At 37.2% G+C, this 22,324-nt stretch overlaps 1 protein-coding gene across 10 annotated transcripts in view; it reads left to right on the top strand.

Moving 5' to 3' along the window:
* The window catches only part of ZMYM2 (zinc finger MYM-type containing 2), a 65,496-nt gene that overhangs the window by 29,703 nt on the left and 13,469 nt on the right, over positions 1 to 22,324 (top strand). For all 10 annotated transcript variants that reach the window (XM_060394112.1, XM_042254914.2, XM_042254913.2 and 7 more), the window contains 8 exons: positions 396 to 608; positions 2,860 to 2,931; positions 7,862 to 8,012; positions 8,466 to 8,581; positions 11,265 to 11,381; positions 13,345 to 13,495; positions 15,667 to 15,839; positions 21,559 to 21,724. In XM_060394112.1, coding sequence (XP_060250095.1) covers positions 396 to 608; positions 2,860 to 2,931; positions 7,862 to 8,012; positions 8,466 to 8,581; positions 11,265 to 11,381; positions 13,345 to 13,495; positions 15,667 to 15,839; positions 21,559 to 21,724 — 1,159 coding nt within the window. The remainder of the gene's footprint in view (positions 1 to 395; positions 609 to 2,859; positions 2,932 to 7,861; positions 8,013 to 8,465; positions 8,582 to 11,264; positions 11,382 to 13,344; positions 13,496 to 15,666; positions 15,840 to 21,558; positions 21,725 to 22,324) is intronic.

Below are 22,324 nucleotides of genomic sequence, written 5' to 3'. Positions count from 1 at the left end.
TATATTATGGTTTTGGCATTTTATGAAATAAGAAATCTGTGTATCCATCCTTATTTGAATTATTTATAATAGTTCTCCCTATTCTGTATAGCAATGTACTTTATATTTCCGTTTGGATTTAGCTAAAGATTTCCAATCTGTTTTAGAAGTTTAATACTACCCAGCCTGGGTTGCTTCCTATCACTTATAGAGAACTCTTAGAGAAGTTTGTATTATGATCCTGGTGGTCCTCCCTGCTTCCTGCCATACGTGTATTCCATGTGTTTGTTAAAAAAAAAGTTTAAAAATGAAATGTACTTTGTTTTGCCCTTTTCCTAAACAAGCACCTTGTGACTTAAGCTACATGTTGTGTATTAATTTGTGTTTTAAAATTTTGCTTGTTGTTTTTCTTTTAGATTCGCCATGAAGTTAGCTTTAAAAACATGACTCATAAGCTGTGCAGTGACCATTGCTTTAACAGATACAGGATGGCTAATGGCCTTATAATGAACTGCTGTGAGCAGTGTGGCGAGTACCTGCCCAGCAAAGGAGCTGGGAACAATGTCCTGGTCGTTGATGGTCAGCAAAAGAGGTTTTGCTGCCAGAGTTGTGTCAGTGAATACAAACAGGTAATTCACCACTGGTTTGAGTGTGTTTTTAAATTGCTCTGATAGTTTTACCCTTAATAGCATTTGATAACTAGATTTATCTTGGGATCTCATTTAATTCCATTATTAACATCTTAGAGATAACCTTATCTCAGATAAATGTGGAAATATATGTAGATGGTTGGAAATAAGGTTGTGATTTTACCATAGGTAAATGCTTACCAAAGTGATTCTGGGTTTGAAATTTTTTGGGGTGGTGGAAAGGGGTCATAAATATGATTTTTTAGATTATTAATGCTTAGGAATGATTATCTTATTTCATTTGTAATATTAATTTGAAATTTAAGATGTTTTGATTTAGTTTATTTTTTAATGATTTCAAAAGTCAGAAGTTGGCCCCCATTTTTTTCGTCTGTTGGTTCCTACTTATTCTTTATACATATCAATTTTTAATAGGATTCTATTTTCTGTTCTTTCTGAAAAATTAAGGAAATAATTTGTTCTTAGTTTCTCTTTTTTTCCTGTACAAAAGGGAGCATACTGTATGTGCTTTACTTGGACGCATCCCCTGTCAATATATTCCTTATTCTTTTTTTCATGGCTTAGTTTTTAGGTATTTTGTGAGCTGGTTAAAAATAAAGTTTGAGAAACTTATAAATTTCATTTGTATTAATCTGCTAGGACTGCCATAACAAAATACTGAGGAGTCCAGACAGCCAAGAATTTTCTTTCTCACAGTTCTGGCGGCTTAAAGATCAAGGTGCCCTTCCAGGGTGATTTTGGTGAGGCCGCTCTGCCAGACTTGTAGGGAGCCTTCTCTCTGTGACCTCATGTGGTCTTTCCTCTGTGCTCAGGAGAAAGAGTGTCCTGTAGGACTTCATTTAGTCTTGACTGCCTCCCTAAAGCCCCTACTCCAGATACAGTCTCATTGGGAGTAAGAGCTTAAAGATAATATATTTGGGGTGGAGGGGGAGACAGAGTATTGAAAACAAAATAAATAAACTTAAAACTTAGAAATTCCTAATTATTTTATTATATTTTAATGTTATCTGTGCTCTTGAAGTTATTTCCATGACTGTATTTGTGTGTCTCCCTCCCCAACTTCATGTTCATTTTATGCTGGTGCCGTGTGGATTATGGTGTTTCCTCTCACCTCCCAAAAACCAGTGATCACCAGTATACGAGACAACACTGGGCTGACTGTTGTTTATTTGGTTACTTTGCTGTGGATGGTATTGCATATTATCTCCGTTGTTTTGCTGCTACAGATAACCGATGGTGAATAACCTGGCACAGGCACAGCTCAGAGATGTTTGGGTTCAGTTCCAGACTACTACAGTAGATTGATTGACTGACTGAAAGTTGCTCAGTAGTGTCCGATTCTTTGCGACCCCAGGGACTGTATAGTTCATGGAATTCTTCAGTCCAGAATACTGGAGTGGGTAGCCTCTCCCTTCTCCAGGGGATTTTCCCAACTCAGGGATCGAACCCAGGTCTCCCATATGGCAGGCAGCAGAATGAATATTAAAGTGAGACTTTTAGACTACTAAGTGTGCAAATAGCATCAATGTCTAAAATAATGTACATACCTTAGTTAAAAATAGTGACCATCATCTGGGCCTTATTTTTCTATAGGAACATTTAAGTTATGTAATAATTATTCTGTAAGCTGGGCATTGGCACTAGGATAGAGCAGACAGGCGTTTGTAAAGTTGGATGAGGTTGTTTTAAGTCACGAAATAGGTAATTAAAAATCAGCTTTTACAGGTTGCTGGTTGACCTTTCAGTCTGGGAGCCTTTCTTTATATCTTTTTATATGGACCTAGAATCTTTTAGACAGAGTGAAGTGAGTCAGAAAGAAAGATAAATGTTGTATTCTGATGCACATATATGGAATCTAGAAAATGGTTCTGAAGAATTTATTTGCAGGGCAGCCTTGGAGAAACAGACACAGAGAATAGATTTATGGACATGGGGAGAAGGAAGGAGATGGTGAGATGTGTGGAAAGAGTAATGCAGAAACTTACATTACCATATGTAAAATAGACAGCCAGTGGGAATTTGCTGTATGGTTCAGGAAACTTAAACAGGGGCTCTGTATCAACCTAGAGGGGTGGGATGGGGAGGGAGGTTCAAAGGGGAGGGGATATATGTATTAACTATGGCTGATTCACGTTGAGGTTTGACAGAAAACAACAAAATTCTGTAAAGCAATTATCCTTCAATTAAAAAAATAATTAAATAAATAAAGCCTTTTAAAATCTTCTTTTAGGTAGGTAGCCATCCAGGCTTCCTGAAGGAGGTTCGAGATCATACACCAGACTCTTTCCTCACGCAGCCTGAGGTAAGTGGGTGGCCTGGCCATGGCCTCCACATGACACATGCTGCTGCCGCCTTACTGTGTGTCTGAGAATCATGTCCATTTGGAAGCATATTAACGTTTCTGAACTTAAAATCTGTCATGATGTTGATCGTTTTCTTTATCTCTTCAGACAAACAAACTTTCATTTCACTAAATATTATGTGTTTTCTTGTAATGTATTCTATTGATTTTAGGTATTTATGTTATTAAACATTAGTTTAAGATACAGATTTTTAACTCATAGTCCTTGACCACAGTAAGCATTTAAATGTAGAATATAAAAGTCCTTCTCTTGGACCTACCTGAAAGAGGGGAAAAAAAACCCCTTTCTTTCAAAAACTGTTTCCAAATCTATATTTGTTAAGCTGCATGAGTAAATTAGTATTTGAATAATAAATGTATACAATTAACAGTAATTAAAATTGCAGTACAGCAATCAAATAAGACATTTTTAATTAATCTAATACTGCTGTTTGGTTCATCTATAGACTTTATTGAAAATTTGTTTGTTAATGTCTGTTATAGCAAATTGGAAAAAAGATTTATATAACATCTAATCCAGAGTCATAAGCCATTATTTAAAGAAACCCTTTTTTCAGTTTCTCCCTCTCTCCTCCTGAGACCCTAGTTCCAGGTGTGCTAGACTTCCTGCTCCTGCTCCTGGTCGCAGTGGCTCATTACTTATTAAGATTTTTAAGTCTTGTTTTCCTTCTTGCTTCCTTGTAGAGACTTTCTTTGGTTTTACTGGTTTTACTCATCATTTCTAACCAACTGTTAGTTCCGTGTGGTGTAGTTTTTGGCTTGGCCTTTGTGTCATCTCTAGAGGTTCTGTCTGGGTCTTTTTTATGTCCTCTATTTCTGGCCTCATTATGTTCATGTTGTTCCTCCATTGGTTTCTTGAGTATATCAACATATTTATCATAGTAGCTCTTTTAATAGCTTTGCCTACTCATTTCATATGTCCTTTTTATATAAAATTTCTATGTTTTAGAGGCCCTTTATTACACAGATTCTACATCTAGTGGATTCAGTTGACTGAAAATGTGTTGGGGGTGAGGGTGTGGCAAAAAATTCCAGGAACTTCCGAAAATCACAAGTTAAATTTGCTACACACTGTCAGCTGTTTACATATCATTTACATTGTTTTAGTTATTATACATAATTGAGGGAGATGTGCATACTATACCATTTTATATAAGGGACTTCTGAACTGGTCCCTGGTCTGTCTGGTTCCAAGGTCTTTCGTGACCTTGATATTTCTGAGCACTGCAGGACAGGTGGTGAAGCGCCCTTGAGTTAGGTTTGTCTGCTGTTTTCTCAGGATCACACTGAGGTGGGCATGGTGGGCACGAATACCTAGGCAGCAGTACACATCCTTGTGCAGCGTCAGACCAGCAGGCACGTGATGTCTGCTGTCCGCTCTTGTGCATTGGCTTGGCTCACTCGGTCAAGGGGGCGCTGTCCCATTTCTCCAGGGCAGTTGCTGTTTTTCCCTCCATATATAAGTTATTTTGATGGGATGTATTTTATACTATGTAAATACCATGTTGCTCAGCAAACTTTTCACTATTTTTAACATCTGTTGTCAAATTAGAAAAATTCCAAAAATTGCAAAACTAGTATATAGGTACTGAAAGAAAAACTGTAAACTATACAATAGTGAAGAAAAGTCAAGCATGATGGTGTGTAAATTTTTTAGATCTTTATTTTTCTGCACAAACATCTTGCAACATGAAGGAAGAATTTCAGGGTTTTTTTTTGAACGAATGAAGTACAAGGTTTGCTTGAATTTATCTCTTAATCTTCACTTAGTATAGAAATTAGTATAATATCATGTCATCGTTGACAGTTTACCACTGCCTCTCTTCCACAGATTTAGTTCTTCACTACTCCTTTGGTAACATGGTTAGATGGATTCTCAGAACGCTGTTAGATGCATAGATAAAATATCTATGATTACAAATAGGACCAGTTATTCAAAATATAGTTTTAAAAGTATTAAATGAAATGTGATTTATGCACATGGTATTAATGCATTAAGTAGTAAGGTATAGTGTTTAATAACTAATTTTTTTGAGGTTGACATCTGTGATACATTGATACACCTGCCAGTATAGATAAAAAGTTGGGAATTTTTATTTTTGACAAAGTCACGTGTCCTGCTAACTAGTGTGGTTTATTGCCTCTAATAGGAATGAAAAACAAAGCTGCATGTCGTTCGGTTGGATGTTAATGAATTTGAAGGGGTATGTTTCTTTATGCGGTGTTGTGGACACAAGTTAGCTTTCAGTTGTTTCTGGATGTGGCCAGGAGTTGGTTTTGTGCAGCTACACACATGCCCATTTCCTGGGTTAGATTCGCAGTTACAACTCCATCCAGCCTTTATTGCTTGAGCACCTATCACTGCTGTCCACTCACTTGGTTAAAAATGTAATAAATGAGATGTTTTGCTTACATAGTAAAGGAAAAAATAGGGGAAAGTTTTGGAATCGTGTGATGGATTTTTATATTCATGTGGAGTTGGTTAATAAGGCACTTTTTTTCAGTGAGTAGACTGGAAATGAGTCTATTTGCCATAAACACCCCATTATTTTTACTTTTTACACCAGTGCTGTTTCAATCAGATCTACCTTGTACTTTTTTTTTTTTTCAACTGAATTTATAAATAGGTTTCCCCCATACCTGAATGGGGAACATAGTAATTGTGAATTTATTTCACTTAATTTTGTTCTTAAACCATTCAGTGCATATTTATAGAAGCATGAGGTTTAAATAGGATTATGTTGATTGTTTACATCGGAAGCAGAGAAAATGCGGCATGACAGTATATGTCTTTTTCGCTAATACTCGCCCGTTAGGTGGAGTAGTGGCAAATGTAAAGGTTATAGTGTTCTCAGTATTGATGATTCTGTCTTTCTTACTGTCTTCACACAAAACTATTTCTTAGTGGGGATCAGTTGCTTAGCTTCTTGTTTACTTGACCCAAGTTAATTGGTTTACTTTTTTTTGGTATGTCTTAAAGTTACTAATGATTGATACTTAGCCATTCTGACAGTGAACTCATTGTCAACTTGAAGGATATTTCTGATAAGTTAAAACATGTAATGTAGGTTAGAGTGGATGATTGGGCCTCAGTTATGTTGGTAAGACAGTTCTTCCTAGGAGCTGCCTTGTGGAGGTCTTACGTCCACTGCTGAGAGCCACTGTGCTTTTCTCTGTGTAGATCTGTGACACAATGGCAGGTGTCTGATATTTTTAGTATTCCTTATTTGTGCTGTGGTGCCAGATTTTAAACATTCTTTCGTTTTTTCCTTGTCTTACTGATTTTTTTTCCTTCCAATATAAAATGTATATATTAGGCTCCAGGAAAACATATTTTGTTCCAAACAAAAAACCAGCCTTTTCCTCTATTGTCCTGTAACCTTGGGAGAATCATAATCAGACTTAACAGGTTTGCAGTTTTTATTTTTTTTTCCATGTTAGCATTCTTTCGTTGTTGATAAGTTTTTCTGGGTGGGTTTTTTTTTTTTTTTTTTTTTAGCCTTTCAGAGATTGAATAAGGAGATGAGTTGGTTTCCACTTGGAGAAGTAATGTTTATGGCTTCCTCTAGGTGTTGTTCGAGTAAATAAGGAACCAGTATGAATATGACATGCATTCCTGGAATGTAAATAGCTGTTTTCTCATAACTTTTCCATTTATTGTATGCTGAGGAAGTTTTTCTCTTTTATCAGTGTTGTTGTTTTTGCCTAATGTTTTTACCTTCAGTTTATTATTTTGTTTTCTCAAATCCTGTGGCATTTGTGAGATTTATCCATGCAGTTTGCTCACTTTTTGTTATTTTTGGCCTGATTGTCATTTTCCCCTGACATCTCTTATTCATTTGTCCATGGAATGTCCTGAGGCCTTCTTATATCATATTGTACTGCATGGTGTTGGGTGCAAAGAAAAGGGAAACAATCTAAACATCATGTGGAAGGACGGATGCTCAAGTCCCTTCCATGTGATGAGCTTGTGTCTGCAAATGCAGAGGACTGAAAAGATGATTACTTTGCATGGTGAAATGTGACATTTGATGTAACTGATTATGATAGTTCTGTTACCACTCAGAAAAAAACATCAAATAAAAGTTACACTTAAAGGTTTGCTTTTAGGTTTGTTTGACTTCAAGGTGATTCTTGTATATAGACACACCAGCCTCTGGGTGTGTTGGAGACTGTGCAGTGATGCTGCTTTTGTCCAGTAGATTCCAGAGTGGGCCTCCTATGCCTTCCCTCCTTCACTCTCTTCTTGTTCTCTCAACTACACAGGGTTGGCAGTATTCACGTTTGTCCCAATTGACTTTATTATTAGCTATCAACTTAATTATTAGCTCTAATAACCAAAAATAATTTTGAATTTTTTTAATTAAAAATGTAAATATTTCTGTGTTTTATGTTGGTTGAATGAGGTTTTAATGTAGTAGAAGCATGGTAAATCAGTTTTAAGGGAAGCATCAGAGTGCTTGAAATAGCAGCAGCTCAATGGAAAAAGTATTTAACATCTTCAGATTATTACTTTGAAGGACTGTAGTTGATTATTAGTATTCATTAATTTCTTCTACCATAAGACGAGGAAGTGTGTCATGGTGAACGGGTAAACAGTTTGCCTTAAATTTTCAGTTTCTGTTTACTTATGTGTAACGATTTAGTTTAACTTAATAGGGAAAACCACTATTTTTGAAGGAGACTTGGCTTAGATCATGCTTTTGTTTGACCCTAGTATAGCTGCATTGCAATAAACTCAGCCTCAGATGAAGACTTTTGACCCACTAAGCCTGATGAGAAATGAACAAAATTGTTTTACAGAGAGAAAAAGTATAATGAAAAATACTTTTCTAAATTCTTAATTTTCTTTTTATGTTTCAAATTTTAGAAATATGGAAAACTGACCACTTGTACTGGTTGCCGAACACAGTGCAGGTTTTTTGATATGACTCAGTGTATAGGTCCTAATGGGTATATGGAGCCATATTGTTCAACTGCTTGCATGAACAGTCACAAGACAAAATATGCAAAATCACAAAGTAAGTTTCAGGTATTTGGAAAGTTTAAGAACTTTAATAACATTAATAATTTCTTAATGATTTCTCCTCTTTTTATGCTCATTTTAAACCACATAAATGGTTTAATTTTATCGTCATGCTAAACTTTGTTAATGTAAAAAATTTTTAATGGTTTTGATCATTTAGTTTTTAAATTATTGGTGGAGTTTGTCCATGCCTGTGTTCTTAGCTAAAATTGTTTTTCCATTTAAACATTATCTAAAATGAGATTGTTTCATGTATCTGTGTATGTTTTGGAGACATGGTATCAGACTCTTTTATGACAGTATTTTTTTAAGGTGCAATTAATCTCAGAAATTAATAATAGTATATAGAAAGTTTCATTAGTAGACTAGTCTGAGAGGTCAATTAAGATTTTTAGGAAAAACCTTGGCTATTTCATAAAAAATCTGATATATACTTTTTCTCTCTTAGGTTTGGGAATTATTTGCCATTTTTGTAAGCGGAACTCTTTACCTCAGTATCAAGCCACAATGCCTGATGGAAAGTTGTATAACTTTTGTAATTCCAGTTGTGTGGCTAAATTCCAGGTTTGTTCTTTATTTTGCTTAATGCTTCTGATAAAATATAGGTAGAAAATGAACACTGTGACATGACTTCATCTGTATTTAACATGCTAAGTTTTACATGGTTTTGTTGACGGTCAGATTGGAGGGTGGAGATTCTGGAGCTAGAGCAGGTATGACTTTACCAGTGATCTACTTAGTGTGGGTACTCAAATTGACTTAACTGTTATTTGTGATACTGATCTTGAAGGAAAATATATTTTAGTTATCAACCTTTAAAACAAAAGGGTAGGTGGTCTAGCCAGCAAAATCGAGTTCATTTAGGAATAGCCAACCAGGAGGCACCACAGACAAGTCTGGAGAACAAAGGAGGGTTAGGGTTGCCTTGGGGTTGGTTTTGAGCCCAAGTTACCTGGAGGCTGGTGAGAATCTGAGTTCTTGCTGTCCATGGAGACAGTCTCCCTCCTGCTAGGGTCTGTGGGGTGAGCCGACCAGGCTTCTTGGCTCTGTTTTTCACTGAGATTTTTCTTGATTCACTTTCACACAGTGTCATTGTGCTCAGTGCCTGCTGTGCAGTGTGTTCTTAATAGATGGTTTGAGTAACATCGGACTCTTAAAGGGAACGTTTTATTTTGTGCTAAGTGGATGGAAAAGTAGGATGTGAAGAGGTACCTGGAATAACACTCAAGTTTGGCCTTGGAGTATAAAACAAAGGCTAATAGAGTTTTGTCAAGAGAACATGCTGATCATAGCAGACATCCCTTTTCCAAAAACCCAAGAGATGCCTGTACACATGGACATCACCAGATGGTCAATACCGAAATTAGATTGATTATATTCGTTGCAGCTTAAGATAGAGAAGCTCTATACAGTCAGCAAAAACAAGATCTGGAGCTGACTGTAGCTCAGATCATGAGCTCCTTATTGCAAAATTCAGGCTCAGTTTGAAGAAAGTAGGAAAAACCACTAGATCATTCAGGTATGACCTAAATTAAATCCCTTATGATTATACAGTTTAAGTGACAAATAGACTGAAGGGATTAGATCTGATGGAGTGCCTGAACAACTATGGATGTAGGTTTGTAACATTGTACAGGCAGGCAGTGTACGTTCAAAAGAAAAATAAATGTAAGAAGGTAAAGTTGTCTGAGGAAGCCTTACAAATAGCTGATGAAAGAAGAGAAGAGAAAGGTATACCCTTCTGAACTTGAGTTCCAAAGAATAGTGAGGAGAAATTAGAAGGCCTTCTTAAGTGAACATGCAAAGAAATAGAGGAAAAAAATAGAATGGGAAAGACTAAAATCTCTCCAAGAAAATTGGTGACATCAAGGGAATATTCCGTTCAAAGATGGGCATGATAAATGACAGCAACAGTAAAGACCTAACAGAAGCAAAAGAGATTAAGAAGAGTTGGCAAGGATACACAGAACTATACCTAAAAGGTATTAATGACCTGGATAACCATGATGTGTAACTCACCTTGAGTCAGACATCCTGGAGTTTGAAGTCAAGTGGGCCTTAGGAAGCGTCACTGCGAACAAAGCTAGTGGAGATGATAGAATTCCAGGTGAGCTATTTCAAATCCTAAAATATGATGCTGTTCAAGTGCTGCACTCAGTATGCCAGCAAATCTAGAAAACTCAGCAGTGACCACAGGACTGGAAGGGGTAAATTTTCATGTCAGTCTCAAAGAAAGGCAATGCCAAAGGATGTTCAAACTACCGCACAGTTGCGCTCATCTCACATGCTACCAAAGTAATGTTCAAAATTCTCTAAGCCAGGCTTCAACAGTACGTGAACCGTGAACTTCCAGATGTTCAAGCTGGATTTAGAAAAGGCAGAGGAAACAGAGATCAAATTGCCAACATCCACTAGATCATAGAAAAAGAAGGGAAATTAAAAAAAAAAAACATTTACTTCTGCTTCATTGACTATGCTAAAGCCTTTGACTGTGTGGATCACAACAGACTGTAGAAAATTCTTAAAGACATGGGACACTCATGTTTGCTTATCTCACTCCAACCTGTAAATCCTTTTAACTCTTTAAAGTGTAATGAAACTGAAATTCCTGGTTGTCCATTCATTGTTGTTCAGTCACTCAGTCATGTCCGACTCTTTGTGACCCCATGGACTTCAGCACGCCAGGCTTCCTTGTCCTTCACCATCTCACAGTTCGCTGAAACTCGTGTCCATTGAGTTAATGATGCCAGCGAACCATCCTGTCCTCTATTGTCCCCTTGTACAAATCTTTTCCTCCCCAACATTGCATGTAAAAAACATTGAGAAAAATTAGGAAAAGACTATTTTCATGGATGCACTTGGAATGAAAATGATTGCAGTATCAGCTGTTACAGGCGGAGTTGGGAATTGCGTTCTTCCTGTGTTTCGTTACTGGTTCAGGACTTGGTGGAGCAACCTCACTATTTATTATTTGTTTATATTTTCTTAAAGAAAAAAATCACAGTTGAACTAATTTTTCTTTTTTCATTTTTAATAGAAATTGTGTGGTAAAAAATGAAATTCAGTTTCATCAAACTAAACTTAGTATACTAGTATTTTTAAAGACAAAATTCAAAAATATCATTTTATATGTTGAGATAAGAACTTAAAGATGTGTATTATTTTCTGGATCTAGTTGATACTCGATGGTTGTCACAAATAAAACTTGTAAAACCGCCTCAGACTTGTATCTTGTGCTCTGTTTTAGGCTCTCAGCATGCAGTCGTCTCCCAATGGCCAGTTTGTAGCACCAAGTGATATTCAATTGAAGTGCAACTATTGCAAAAACTCTTTCTGTTCAAAGCCAGAAATCTTGGAATGGGAGGCAAGTCATGTTTTTTTATGCATACTGTCTTCTGCTACAGTGAAAGTCTAGTATAGTAATCATGGCATTTTCATTTGAGCAGCTATTTCCTAGTGAATAAAGGTTCGTTTTTCAGATTTAGTAAAGATTGGATTATTTGCCTTTTTTTTTTTTTAATGTGGGAATAGCACCAGGGAAGGACCTGTTTCTTTTTAAGTCAAAGAGCACACTGAAGTCATACTCCACATTGTGTTCATGGTAATGTAAGGAGTCTTTGCTTGGCCACCTACCTACAACGTCTTCTGTGTGGAGTGTTCCTGTTCCCATCTCTCTCCCCACCCTGTGTTTATAAGCATTGTCTGTGAACTGTAGGATCTTATACTGCCTTAGGTTTATGTTGTGTTTTATCAAAGAATCCAAATATGAATTTTTTTTCCCTTTCTTAACCACCCTTCTTTGTCTTCACCAGTGTATTAATTTACTTTGCCATATCTTTTCGCCAAAGCAGAAACTCTGAGCATTAATGTTTGTTTTGGAAAGGGGCAGTAAGGAGTGGATGGAGGGAGGCAGGGAGGGAGGAACAGGGTGGCCCTAGCTAGACATAGCTTCTTGAGCTGTGTTCACCTGCAGTCATTCTTTCATGTTTTCGAGGGCATGGAGTGTGTGATAAGATGGTCACAAAATGTAATGCTAAGAGCTGCTGCCCTTGAGCCAGACCTACTAGTGGCTGTTGGCTCATCCCTGGTGTCTTAGTCTCAGGCAGAAGGTGCTCCCCAGAATGGGACCATGTGATTTCTGAAGTACTTTGGAAATCCGAGGTTGCATTATTTTGCCCCTAAAATTTTTTTTGTATTGCTATTTCATTTGGTGCTGTCTTAAGAGCGTTTTAATTGGTCATTCTTTGAGACTGTTATGGGCACCAGTGATGGTTTTCAATGACTGTTCCCCTCTTTAAATCACAGCAGGAAAGTTATTAGGCCTGTAGGAGGGAGTGAAGGGGTGCCAAAGAAGGCGGTGGGTGCACAGCATAGTGCACACAGGAGCCAAGGGCCCTGCACACACTGGGCCTGGCCACCCGGGTGAGCAGGGTCCCCACAGCAGCCCCAGGCTGGTGCTGCCCATTCTGTGTTCCCAGCTCTGGGTCTTTACACGAGGCTGAGTGAGCCTGTCCTGCAGGCCTCTTGCTTCTTGTCCCATGGTTGACAGTGAGGCTTCTGGGAGGGCTTGTCCTCTGTGGGCCAGCTCGTCTCACTCCTGGGGTGTTTCCAAAACCTTGGCCTTTGTCCCCTTGGTCTTCAGATAGTGCTGTGACTGTCAGGCAGATGGTTTGGACCTCGTCTCTGTGCTCTGTAGTAAGAGAGTGAAGGCTGCCGCCCTGGACATGTTACCTTACCCCTGCTCAGCTGGCTACTTGCGAAGTCACTCTGGCTCTGGTGGGTTTGGGGACAGGAGACACAACTCTGTGATTATTAACCTGCTCCACTCAAGGGAACCAGCTTAGACTGGGCACACACCATGCAGTGGCCCCTACTAGGGCTGTTACTGTTCATGCTGTGGCAGAAATGCAACTGAGCCTACTTGACTGTACTCCACAAAGAGTACTTCTTTTTGAGTGAAAATCATATTATTGTATTTGTTCTTACTTGTAGCTTACCCATGTTGTACCTTCCTTTGTTTTCCCATTTCTCCAGTTCTGTTAGCAACACTGGACTGCCACCTTTTCTTAGTGATACTTGCACTTTTATTCTTTGAGTAATTTTAGGGTAGTTAATGGTATTGAATTTTGTGGAGCTATGTCTAAATACAGCAGTGAATTAGTTAAATTAGGTGTCTGTGGTCTATTATAGGAAATGTATCACTAAGGATTGTAACATTAAGTAGATAATGATTTAACTTTGTTTCTGTAAAAGTGGCTTGTTTATTTCTTAAACTTGTTCTTGAGGTGGTTGTCATATACTTACCAAGGTTCCCATTGTGCATTTAGAACAAAGTTCATCAATTCTGCAGCAAAACTTGTTCAGATGACTATAAGAAGCTGCATTGCATAGTTACATATTGCGAATACTGTCAAGAGGAGAAGACTCTTCATGAAACAGTAAATTTCTCTGGCGTTAAGAGACCTTTCTGTAGTGAAGGCAAGTGTATATACAGTGTTGTTCATAACTTTCATTAATATTTAATGTTAATTTTTTGCCAAAATATTTTTGAACTTTATCACTAAATATGTTCAGAGTAGCGGTACAATTTTAGTATAGCTGAACAAAAACATTGCTTTTCTACTGTTACACAATACTATATAGATAGATCGATCGATTGATCGATCTCTGGGCCTCAGAGTATTTGATCTCTAAGAATTTGATAACATGTTTTTCCATTACAAGGAAGTTTTGAGGGTGAAAGAAAAGAAAAGCATTGCCACACCAAGTCATTTCTAAACAGGCAAATAGTGATCTGAAAGTTGATTTTCCAGGTGGATTAGTTACTGTCCACTGGCTCCATTCCCTGCCCAGTTGACTGCTGGTCTGCAGAGGTACTCCCTGTATCAGTGCGGGCATCACCACAGCCAGAAAAGACCTCCAGGTTTTCAGTCTGGGAGGCCAGGGAGATGCTGGCCCTGGTTACAGTACATCCAGAAATCCTCTTTGAATATATAGTTCTTGCTGCTCTGGTGCCAGGCGGCTGGTTATAGAGATGAACTCCGTTTCTCATTCTGATTCTCCAGAGATAGGAATCAGGATTGTAGCTATGGGCTTTGGACTCTTTATTATATGTGGCTCTCCCTTCGATTCTATGGCCCCAGGCACTGGACTCTGCTTTCCTACCTGCTGTCCTAATCTATTATTTCCCAGTTTTTTTTTTCCCCTTCTTCCTGGATCCTCTTTTTCTGTCAATATCTTCTGCTGGTTAGAGGCGAGAGCAAGGTCGGGAGATCCTAAGTGCAGTAGAGTGACAGCAGTATCAGAAGACTCTTAGTCCATCATCAGGCGTCTTCAACACACGAGGCCATGACTCCAGGCAGCGCTGCCTACAGCAGGCATTCCTGCACATGTGGGTCCAGCACCCTGGAGAAGAGCAGTCACGATTACTGTGAAGGTTTTAGCTTAATGAAAACTGACATATGCTTCATTGAAAAGAATGACTAAATTAATTTAGCTCTTCTACCTGAATTTTTGTGCAGTGGCAGTCTCAGTGATTCACAAGTTGGAACATGTCCTTGTCAAGGGCTAGCACACACATTAATGGTCTTGTACCATTTGGATTATGTGGATTTTATGGAAATGAGGGACAATTAGCAATGAATAGATAATTGACATTGAAGAACATAATTTTCAGTTAGAGGAACTTATAGCTTTGGGCAATAAAAGGTTAAAAGGGATTTTTTTTTATGTTTAATAATATATTTTGTGCTTTCTCTTAACTACACCTAGTTCTCTGCTGGAACCTGTCAAAAATAACAAAACATGTAATACCTGGTACTCCCATCAAAAGCTAGTTAGATAAAGCTTTAATAAAGGTAAAATATTAAACATGTTTTAAAATATTGTTCATAGTAATAGAAAAGAAGTCATAAGGATGGTGTATAAGTAATGGCCTAGTAAATTACATAGGAAACAGCTGCCATCCTTACTAAAGAGTGGGTAGGATTTCATCGATACAACAGCAGAAGTTCATTCTTACGTGCGCATCATGAGTAGAAGTATGAAGGTTATTTAATTCTTATAAAGATACAAGGAGTAAATAAGATTTAAATATAAGTTAAAATAATGCAGTTATATAGTAGGTAAAGGAAGTGTTTTAATAAAAGAATAGAGTAACACTGCTCTTTTGGGCAAGTCATTAAACCAGTTTTACTTACCTGAAGGTCCTTTAGGGTGACAGACACTTGTAAGGTTAGAGACTTGAGCTAAAATGCCTATTTAGCTGAATGTCTGCTCAGTGCCTCTCAACAGTCTCCATGTTTCAGTTCTCTAAATGCCCATTTGTGCTGTGTTGATAACACTCAAGCAGGATTATATTTGCACAGAGCAGGTATAACAGTTCTGAGTCATTACCACATTTGAAAGCCTTACTACATTAATTATTTGAACCTGCATGATATTCTAAATCTAATATTCCACACTCTGTTCTACTGTTCAGAGGCTGGTGTTGATCATACTAGATTTCATAGTTTTGATCAGAAGAGAAAGAGGACTTTATGTGTGAATTTATAAACACTTTCTAAAGCCAGTGATCTATTTGACATGTCAACTCTTTCTTACCTTAAAAATCAGTTTTTGTTTTAATACTAAAACCTTATATTTTTCAGGCTGCAAACTGTTGTACAAACAGGACTTTGCAAGGCGTTTAGGACTGAGGTGCGTGACTTGCAATTACTGCTCTCAGCTGTGTAAGAAGGGGGCGACAAGGGAGCTGGATGGCGTGGTACGGGACTTCTGCAGCGAGGAGTGCTGCCGCCGCTTCCAGGACTGGTACTATAAGGCAAGTACCCCTGCCAGCCTCACTCCATGCCTTGAGGCATCACTCCCTCAGCAGGGTGTGTCTTTGTTTGCAGGGTCGTTTAACAACATGGAGTATTTATCTAAAGTTTGTGTGTCATTAGTTCACTAAATAGAAATATTTTTGATGGCTTTTTTATCAATTATGAATAGTGACAGGTTATTGTTTTAGATACTTAGGATGTGTTTTAAAATATTACTCTCCCCCTCTTGCCTCCCCCTTTAATTGTGGATCTTTGAAGAATTTCAAATGGAAAGGACGCTATGGATGAATAGAGACTAGAAACATTTACCTTGAAATTGTGAATACATATGTAAGTGTCTTAGAAATATCTACTTTTAAAAAAGTAGAAGCCCCTTTTGGTCCATTGCTTTGATTTCTTTTCCAGTAAGAAAATGAGTATAAATTTGGGCTTTATTTAGTCAAATAAAAACAAACTTTTATTACCTGATGAAAACCATGTTAGTGCTAAAGCTTTGCTTTGAATACAGTTCTAAAGCACTTAAGGCCAGATGTCATTGTAACCTCAGATCTGTGAAATGCTCCTAAAGAAATCAACAATAAAATGGTTGAAACATGTACAGTACTAGTGGTAAAGTGACACTACTTAAGAGAATTGTAGGAATTCTCGATGTAGATCTTGAATATACAGCTTGACATAGTAACAAGCATCTGTTAAATAGAGAAAAGTAATACTTTACAAGTTGTCATAGGTGAAGATTTTGTTGTAGTTTTAAAGTTAGTTCACTATTTTACTGTTGTTTCTATTTTTTAAGCCTTAGAATTAAGGTTCAGATTTTAGAAACACGCAGGGTAAGTACTAACTCACTTGAACACACATGCCTTTCCATCTGAAGCAGCACCTTGTTACAGGTGAGATGTCACTCAGAAGATGTTTCTTCAGTGACTTTAAATGCTCAGTTTCAGTTTAGCACACACAAATACTCCTTTTCTTACATCACGTAGAGGTTTTTAAAATCGGTTTTGGATCATTTGAAAACAGTGAAGGTGTTTAGTGGCACAAATGTGGAAACTCCATTTTATTCTTACTGTCACCTTTTCCATCATCTGTTTTATTGTTTGAGACAGAAGTTGTTACCATGTGGTACTAAGGATTTCCCTGTCATTATTTTATTATACAGATCTGCTGAATTGTGTAATTGTGAATTCAAAACTTCAATTTTAAAAAATATCCTAGAGGATATTGCTTTCTATTCAGAGCACATGAACTGTATTTCTCTGTGGCTTCTTTCTTTGATTTGATTCTTTCTGTTCTCTTTATATTATCTATAACTTAAATATAGAAATCCTTTGGTTTCCTTTTTTCTTTTTTGGGAAGCAAAGAAGCATTCCTTGGCAGAAGACCAAGTTATTCACGATGTTGTCTATTTAAAGGATAATTGTAGCTCATGTTTTTATGTGCTCAATAATGAAATTTCAGTGAGGCAGTACATTCAGAAAGTTGAATAATTAATTAGTGACAATTATGTTTAATGTCAGTATTCTGTACATTAAACATTTCAATTATTTCTTGCTTTATTTTAAGCCCAGCATATCTTTGTATAATGTATGACATAGCTTTATTATAAACTGTGCTAATTGGAGGAGTAAAGGTACTTGATAAAGAAGTTTGTGAGGCATGCAGCAGTGATGATTTTAATGTAATCAGTAGGATTACAACCTACCAAATGAGGAGACTGTTGCCCCTCCTGATCAATCACTGTGCCCCTGTGGAGGCAGCCGGTACTGATTCAGAGTCGCTGCCTGTGAGTTTTCCCTCAGCCATCTATGTTTTCTGCACTTACCATGAGTCCACTTTATTCACTGTTACTGTCATGTGGTCTTGAAAAAATGTGTTAAATTGAGTCCCAACCAAATTACATTTTCCTGAACCTCTCTCTGTTTCCAGTTTTTAAATTTAAGATCTCAAAATTTTAGATTTTAGTTAATTAAACAATGTGACCAATAATCCATAAAAAGTGCCTCATTTGGGAATGTTTACTAACGAGAGCAGGTAGCCCGGCAGAGCACACATACCGAGTTTCCACCTTTTCTCATCTTCCTTCTTCAGTTTGGGAGACTGCCTAGAGTATAAATGGCTTTACATTTTTGTTTATTTAAGTATTTGATACTATATTTAAAATTTTTCTGCCTATGTTTGTTTAGCTAGACAAGGCATTTTGAATAATCTGCAGGTCTGTATAGTGGTTTGCTTTTGGATTTAAGATAGAGGTTAATTAAGTACTATCTCATCTAAATTAGAATTCAGAGACCATTGAAATCATGCAACCAGGAAATGCTGAGAGTAAAATGAATGTTTTTTCTTCTCCCAGATAATTCTTTAGAAGGAAGTAGGTTTCACTTTTCCTCAAAGTTATTGTTTCCAGACATAATGTGAAACCAGGTGAGAGGATAGGTCTTTTCATTCCTGTAAGTTTTACATTTTTTGGAGAAAAAGGATTTAGTATTATAATAAAATGATAGCTAGGTGTTTGATATACAGTGAAGATAACTCAAAAGTCCCATGGTTTCCCAAGAATGCTTTCCTAGTACTCTGTTTAATAGAACTAAGGAGCTTTTCTGAAACTTTTTTCAAGTTACAGGTTTTGATTTGTTTTAAAAACCAGTAGGGAAGGGTGACAGTGTTAAATTCTTTAGCAAATGTCTTAATGGTTGAGTAGTGGGACTTTGAGCTGTAGTCAGGTTAATACTTAGATTTTAATAAGCCTTAGTTATGAAAGGATGACTGAATGAAGAATATTTTGGGCTTCTATGTTTTTCTTTTTTGTCTATAAACTGCTAGAAATACTGATTTAAAAAATTATTTATTTTTTGACATTAGATTTAGAAAGGAAGTGCCTAATATTCTTGCTTTTAATGTGCCTTTGGGTATAACTGATGAATTCTTAACACTTTTGTGCTTTGCATAGTACCCAGTGCCCAGTCTTTTATTTCTGCATTCTTTTTTGAAATAAATGACTATAAAATTCTCTATTTCCGTTCCATTCATGGTTCCCCCTTAGAAAATCAGGTGTGGTTGGTGAAGTAGGGGACAAGAGGGTGGAAGGTTTCAAGGATGTGGGTACATCAACCCAAACTGTCCACGATAGGTCACAGGCTTTTTGAGTGTAGTGTCTGTCCAGTGGTCTTCCCTGGCTTACTGAAGAGGGGCTCCTAGATTAGCTGAGAGGTGGGATTAACATTTTTGAATTAAGAATTTAGTTTCTGCCTATTATTTAGATTGCTTGAAACAGTAACTTTTTTTTCCCCCTAAAAGTAATATACAATCCTTGATTTTCTACAGTGACAGGAAAACCATGAAGTGAATGATGATACAATATTTGTTAAAGCAGAACCACGTCATACTTCAGTTCTTAGCTGTAGGCATGTTAAGCTTTCCTAAGAGTTCTGTCTCATGAGTGCGAGGCAGTGGTATTGGTGTTGGTAAGGAATGATGGTCTTTCACAAGGTTTTCTATTGATGCAGGTTCCACACAGTTTACCAGGAGTTTGTTTGAGTGGCTGAGTAAGGGAGAAACAGCCCAAAGCAAGAGGCTCATAACCTCTAAAATTGTGATTTGGGTATTCAAATTAGTATTGAGTTCTATTATTTTCCTTTATCCTGAAAAAAAAAAAACATAAGTATTTTGTCTCCTTTTGAGCATTAATCTTGCTCCTTTTTAGGGGGAAGGGGGGTAGAAACATTCTAAATTTGTTTTGAATTTTCTGGAAAGGAGCTTAAGGTGATGTTAGGACAAAATTCCAAATGTCTGTAATTATAAAATAATGAAGTGAGTTTATTGTTCAGATTCTTTGGGTGGAATGTGCTTGGTTGTTGGCACTAGGCCTATGGAATTACTGTGTAACTGGAAATATTACCGTGTACAAGAAGTCAGTACTTTGTGTGTAAGTACAAATTAATGTGGGTTTTAGGTGTTATTGAGAACCATCTTACTGCATTTCACATCTGTTAGGATTTGTGTTTCTGGTTGGCCATAGTAACTCACTTGGATTTTTCATTGTCTCTGTATTGGGGTGCCCTACAGAGAGCCTTCGTTCAGACTTGTGTCTGCTTGGACCCTGCATTTACTTCAACATTGGGCCCTAGAAAGTCACTCACTGCTCTGTGTGTGGAGGGGCAGTCAGGCCCTTGTCTCAGGTCCTTATCTTCACTTTTGCTGTGTTCTTGACATATAGCTGGTGCTTTGGCTTTTCTTTGAGTATAAAGCATAAAAGGGAAAAACCCCAGAAACCTGGAGCATGTCAGTGGTTAAAGAACAATCTCTGCTGGTGAGAGTTTTATGTAGGGACTTTTTTATTATCAAGTAAACCGAGACCTGGTTGATAGTGCTAATGTTACTGAGGTTACCATGTAATATTACCAGTATAGCATTTAAGCTCCCAAGTTTGTGGACGGGAGATGTGATATTGACATCACTTAATAGTCATAACTTATACTGTACATCTTCATTCATTTAACATGTATTCAGCAGGAGAAATACCAGACCTGGAGAAATAAAGAACCCATGTTCTAACTTGGGGTATGTTTGTTATATAAGACCTGTTTACCCACACAGTGCTTTGTTCATGTGCCAGCTAGAATTTGTCGTGTTATGCGTGGGACTCCCATGGAGGCAGGGAAAGGCTGACTCAGAGTAGTGAGGGGAGCTCCCTTGGGCCCGTTACCCACCACCAAGTACTTGGCATTTACTGCTTTGTCAAAACTTCTAAGTTGATGGCTAAACTAAAGGGTAATTTCTTAAATTACAGTAATTTATTTCTACTGTAATTAGATAACTAAATTATGAAAACTATTATCTTTAAAATTAATTATTTGTGCCTTTGGTCTACTCATTGATCAGGGTATTAAGAAAGTGAAAATGAGTAAAATCTAGGCAGAATGGACTGTCAAAAAATTCTGTCCCTGGGTTAATTGATTGGCCATCAAAAAGTACAACTTGTTTATGTATGAATTCTAGTCTGTTTTATTTTGCATATTAAGTTATAGACTAGTTAGGACTGATTGTTTTCCTAGATGTAGTTCAAATTTGTGGTCTTAAAATTTAATTGGTTTTTAGTTAATTAAACATTGAGTGTTTTAAAACAAAAAGTTGAAGTTCTAGCTGTTAAAACAGGATATTTATGAAAGCCCTTCAAGTTTATTAAACTATTGAAATAAAACTCTTCAAAATAACATCCATTATTTTTCTTAGCATACGTGCTGGCTTTAAAATTATTCTGGCCTGTACAGTTGTATAAATTGGTCTACTATGAGTTAGTTGATCCTGGGAAGTCTATTCACTAATCAAGAGATTTCCGGTGTAGTGTGACTGTGGGAGACTTGGACCTGTGTATCAGTGTGGCTCTTGGTTATCTCGTAATGTTAAATCTCACTGGACCAGCCTGGTCCACCATTGTGCATTTGTTTTGGTAATCCTATCTTTGTAATGCTGGTCTTCGACTTCTGGTAAGTATAGAAAGGGATTTTGACAATTAGCTAAACTACTACTTTTAAAATTTTTGTTGATTTTACTCATGATTTATAGTACAGTTTTATTTTTTCTTTATCAGACATTGTTTTATCACATTTGGCAATAATCACTGAAATGCTAGAACTCTTATAAAACTCATGTCTTGTAAAACATGTCTGGCTTTGTAAACCTTCTCCTGAGAGATGCTGACCCCTTCCTTGCTTCATTAAGGCTGCCAGGTGTGACTGCTGTAAGTCTCAAGGAGCCCTTCGGGAGAGGGTGCAGTGGCGTGGCGAGATGAAGCACTTCTGTGACCAGCACTGCTTGTTACGCTTCTACTGCCAGCAGAGTGAGCCCAACATGACGACCCAGAGGGGACCTGAGAACTTACACTACGGTAAGGGTCCCTTCAGGTAGTGACCTGAAAAGCCTGCTGAGCAGACCTGGATTCAGGGTGGTGGTAATGAACAGTTGATTTCAGGGTTAGTTTAACATCAGCTTCTGTGGTTTCTCCAGGTGGAAGTGCCTGCAGTGACATTTTGCATTTTGTTTTTTTACTCTCTTAAAAATTTAATGGTAGTTGATAAAAATAGAGTCTAGTTGGGTTAGAGAGAATCTAAATAGAATTATAATGAAAATTGTTTTTAAAAAATTTCATCTGCCTTGAATAGATAAGTTTTGGTACATACATGCAATAGAATATTACTCATCCATAAAACGGAATGCATTTGAGTCAGTTCTAGAGAAGTGGATGAACCTAGAGCCTGTTATACAAAGTCAAGTAAGTCAAAAAGAGAAAAACAAATATGTATAATATTATTGTAATATGTATAATAATACATATATATGGGATCAATAAATAAGGTACTGGTGAACCTGTTTGCAGGGCAGGAATAGAGATGTAGACACAGAGAACAGACTCTGCACACAGCATAGGAGGGAGAGGGTGCAACAAATTGCGAGAATAGCATTGAAAATGTGACCATGTATAAGATAG

The sequence above is a fragment of the Ovis aries genome, chromosome 10, assembly GCF_016772045.2.
Source record: "Ovis aries strain OAR_USU_Benz2616 breed Rambouillet chromosome 10, ARS-UI_Ramb_v3.0, whole genome shotgun sequence".
Classification (NCBI taxonomy): Eukaryota; Metazoa; Chordata; class Mammalia; order Artiodactyla; family Bovidae; genus Ovis; species Ovis aries.
Note: the sequence above shows the minus strand (reverse complement) of the source record. Positions and strands in the feature narration are given on the sequence as shown.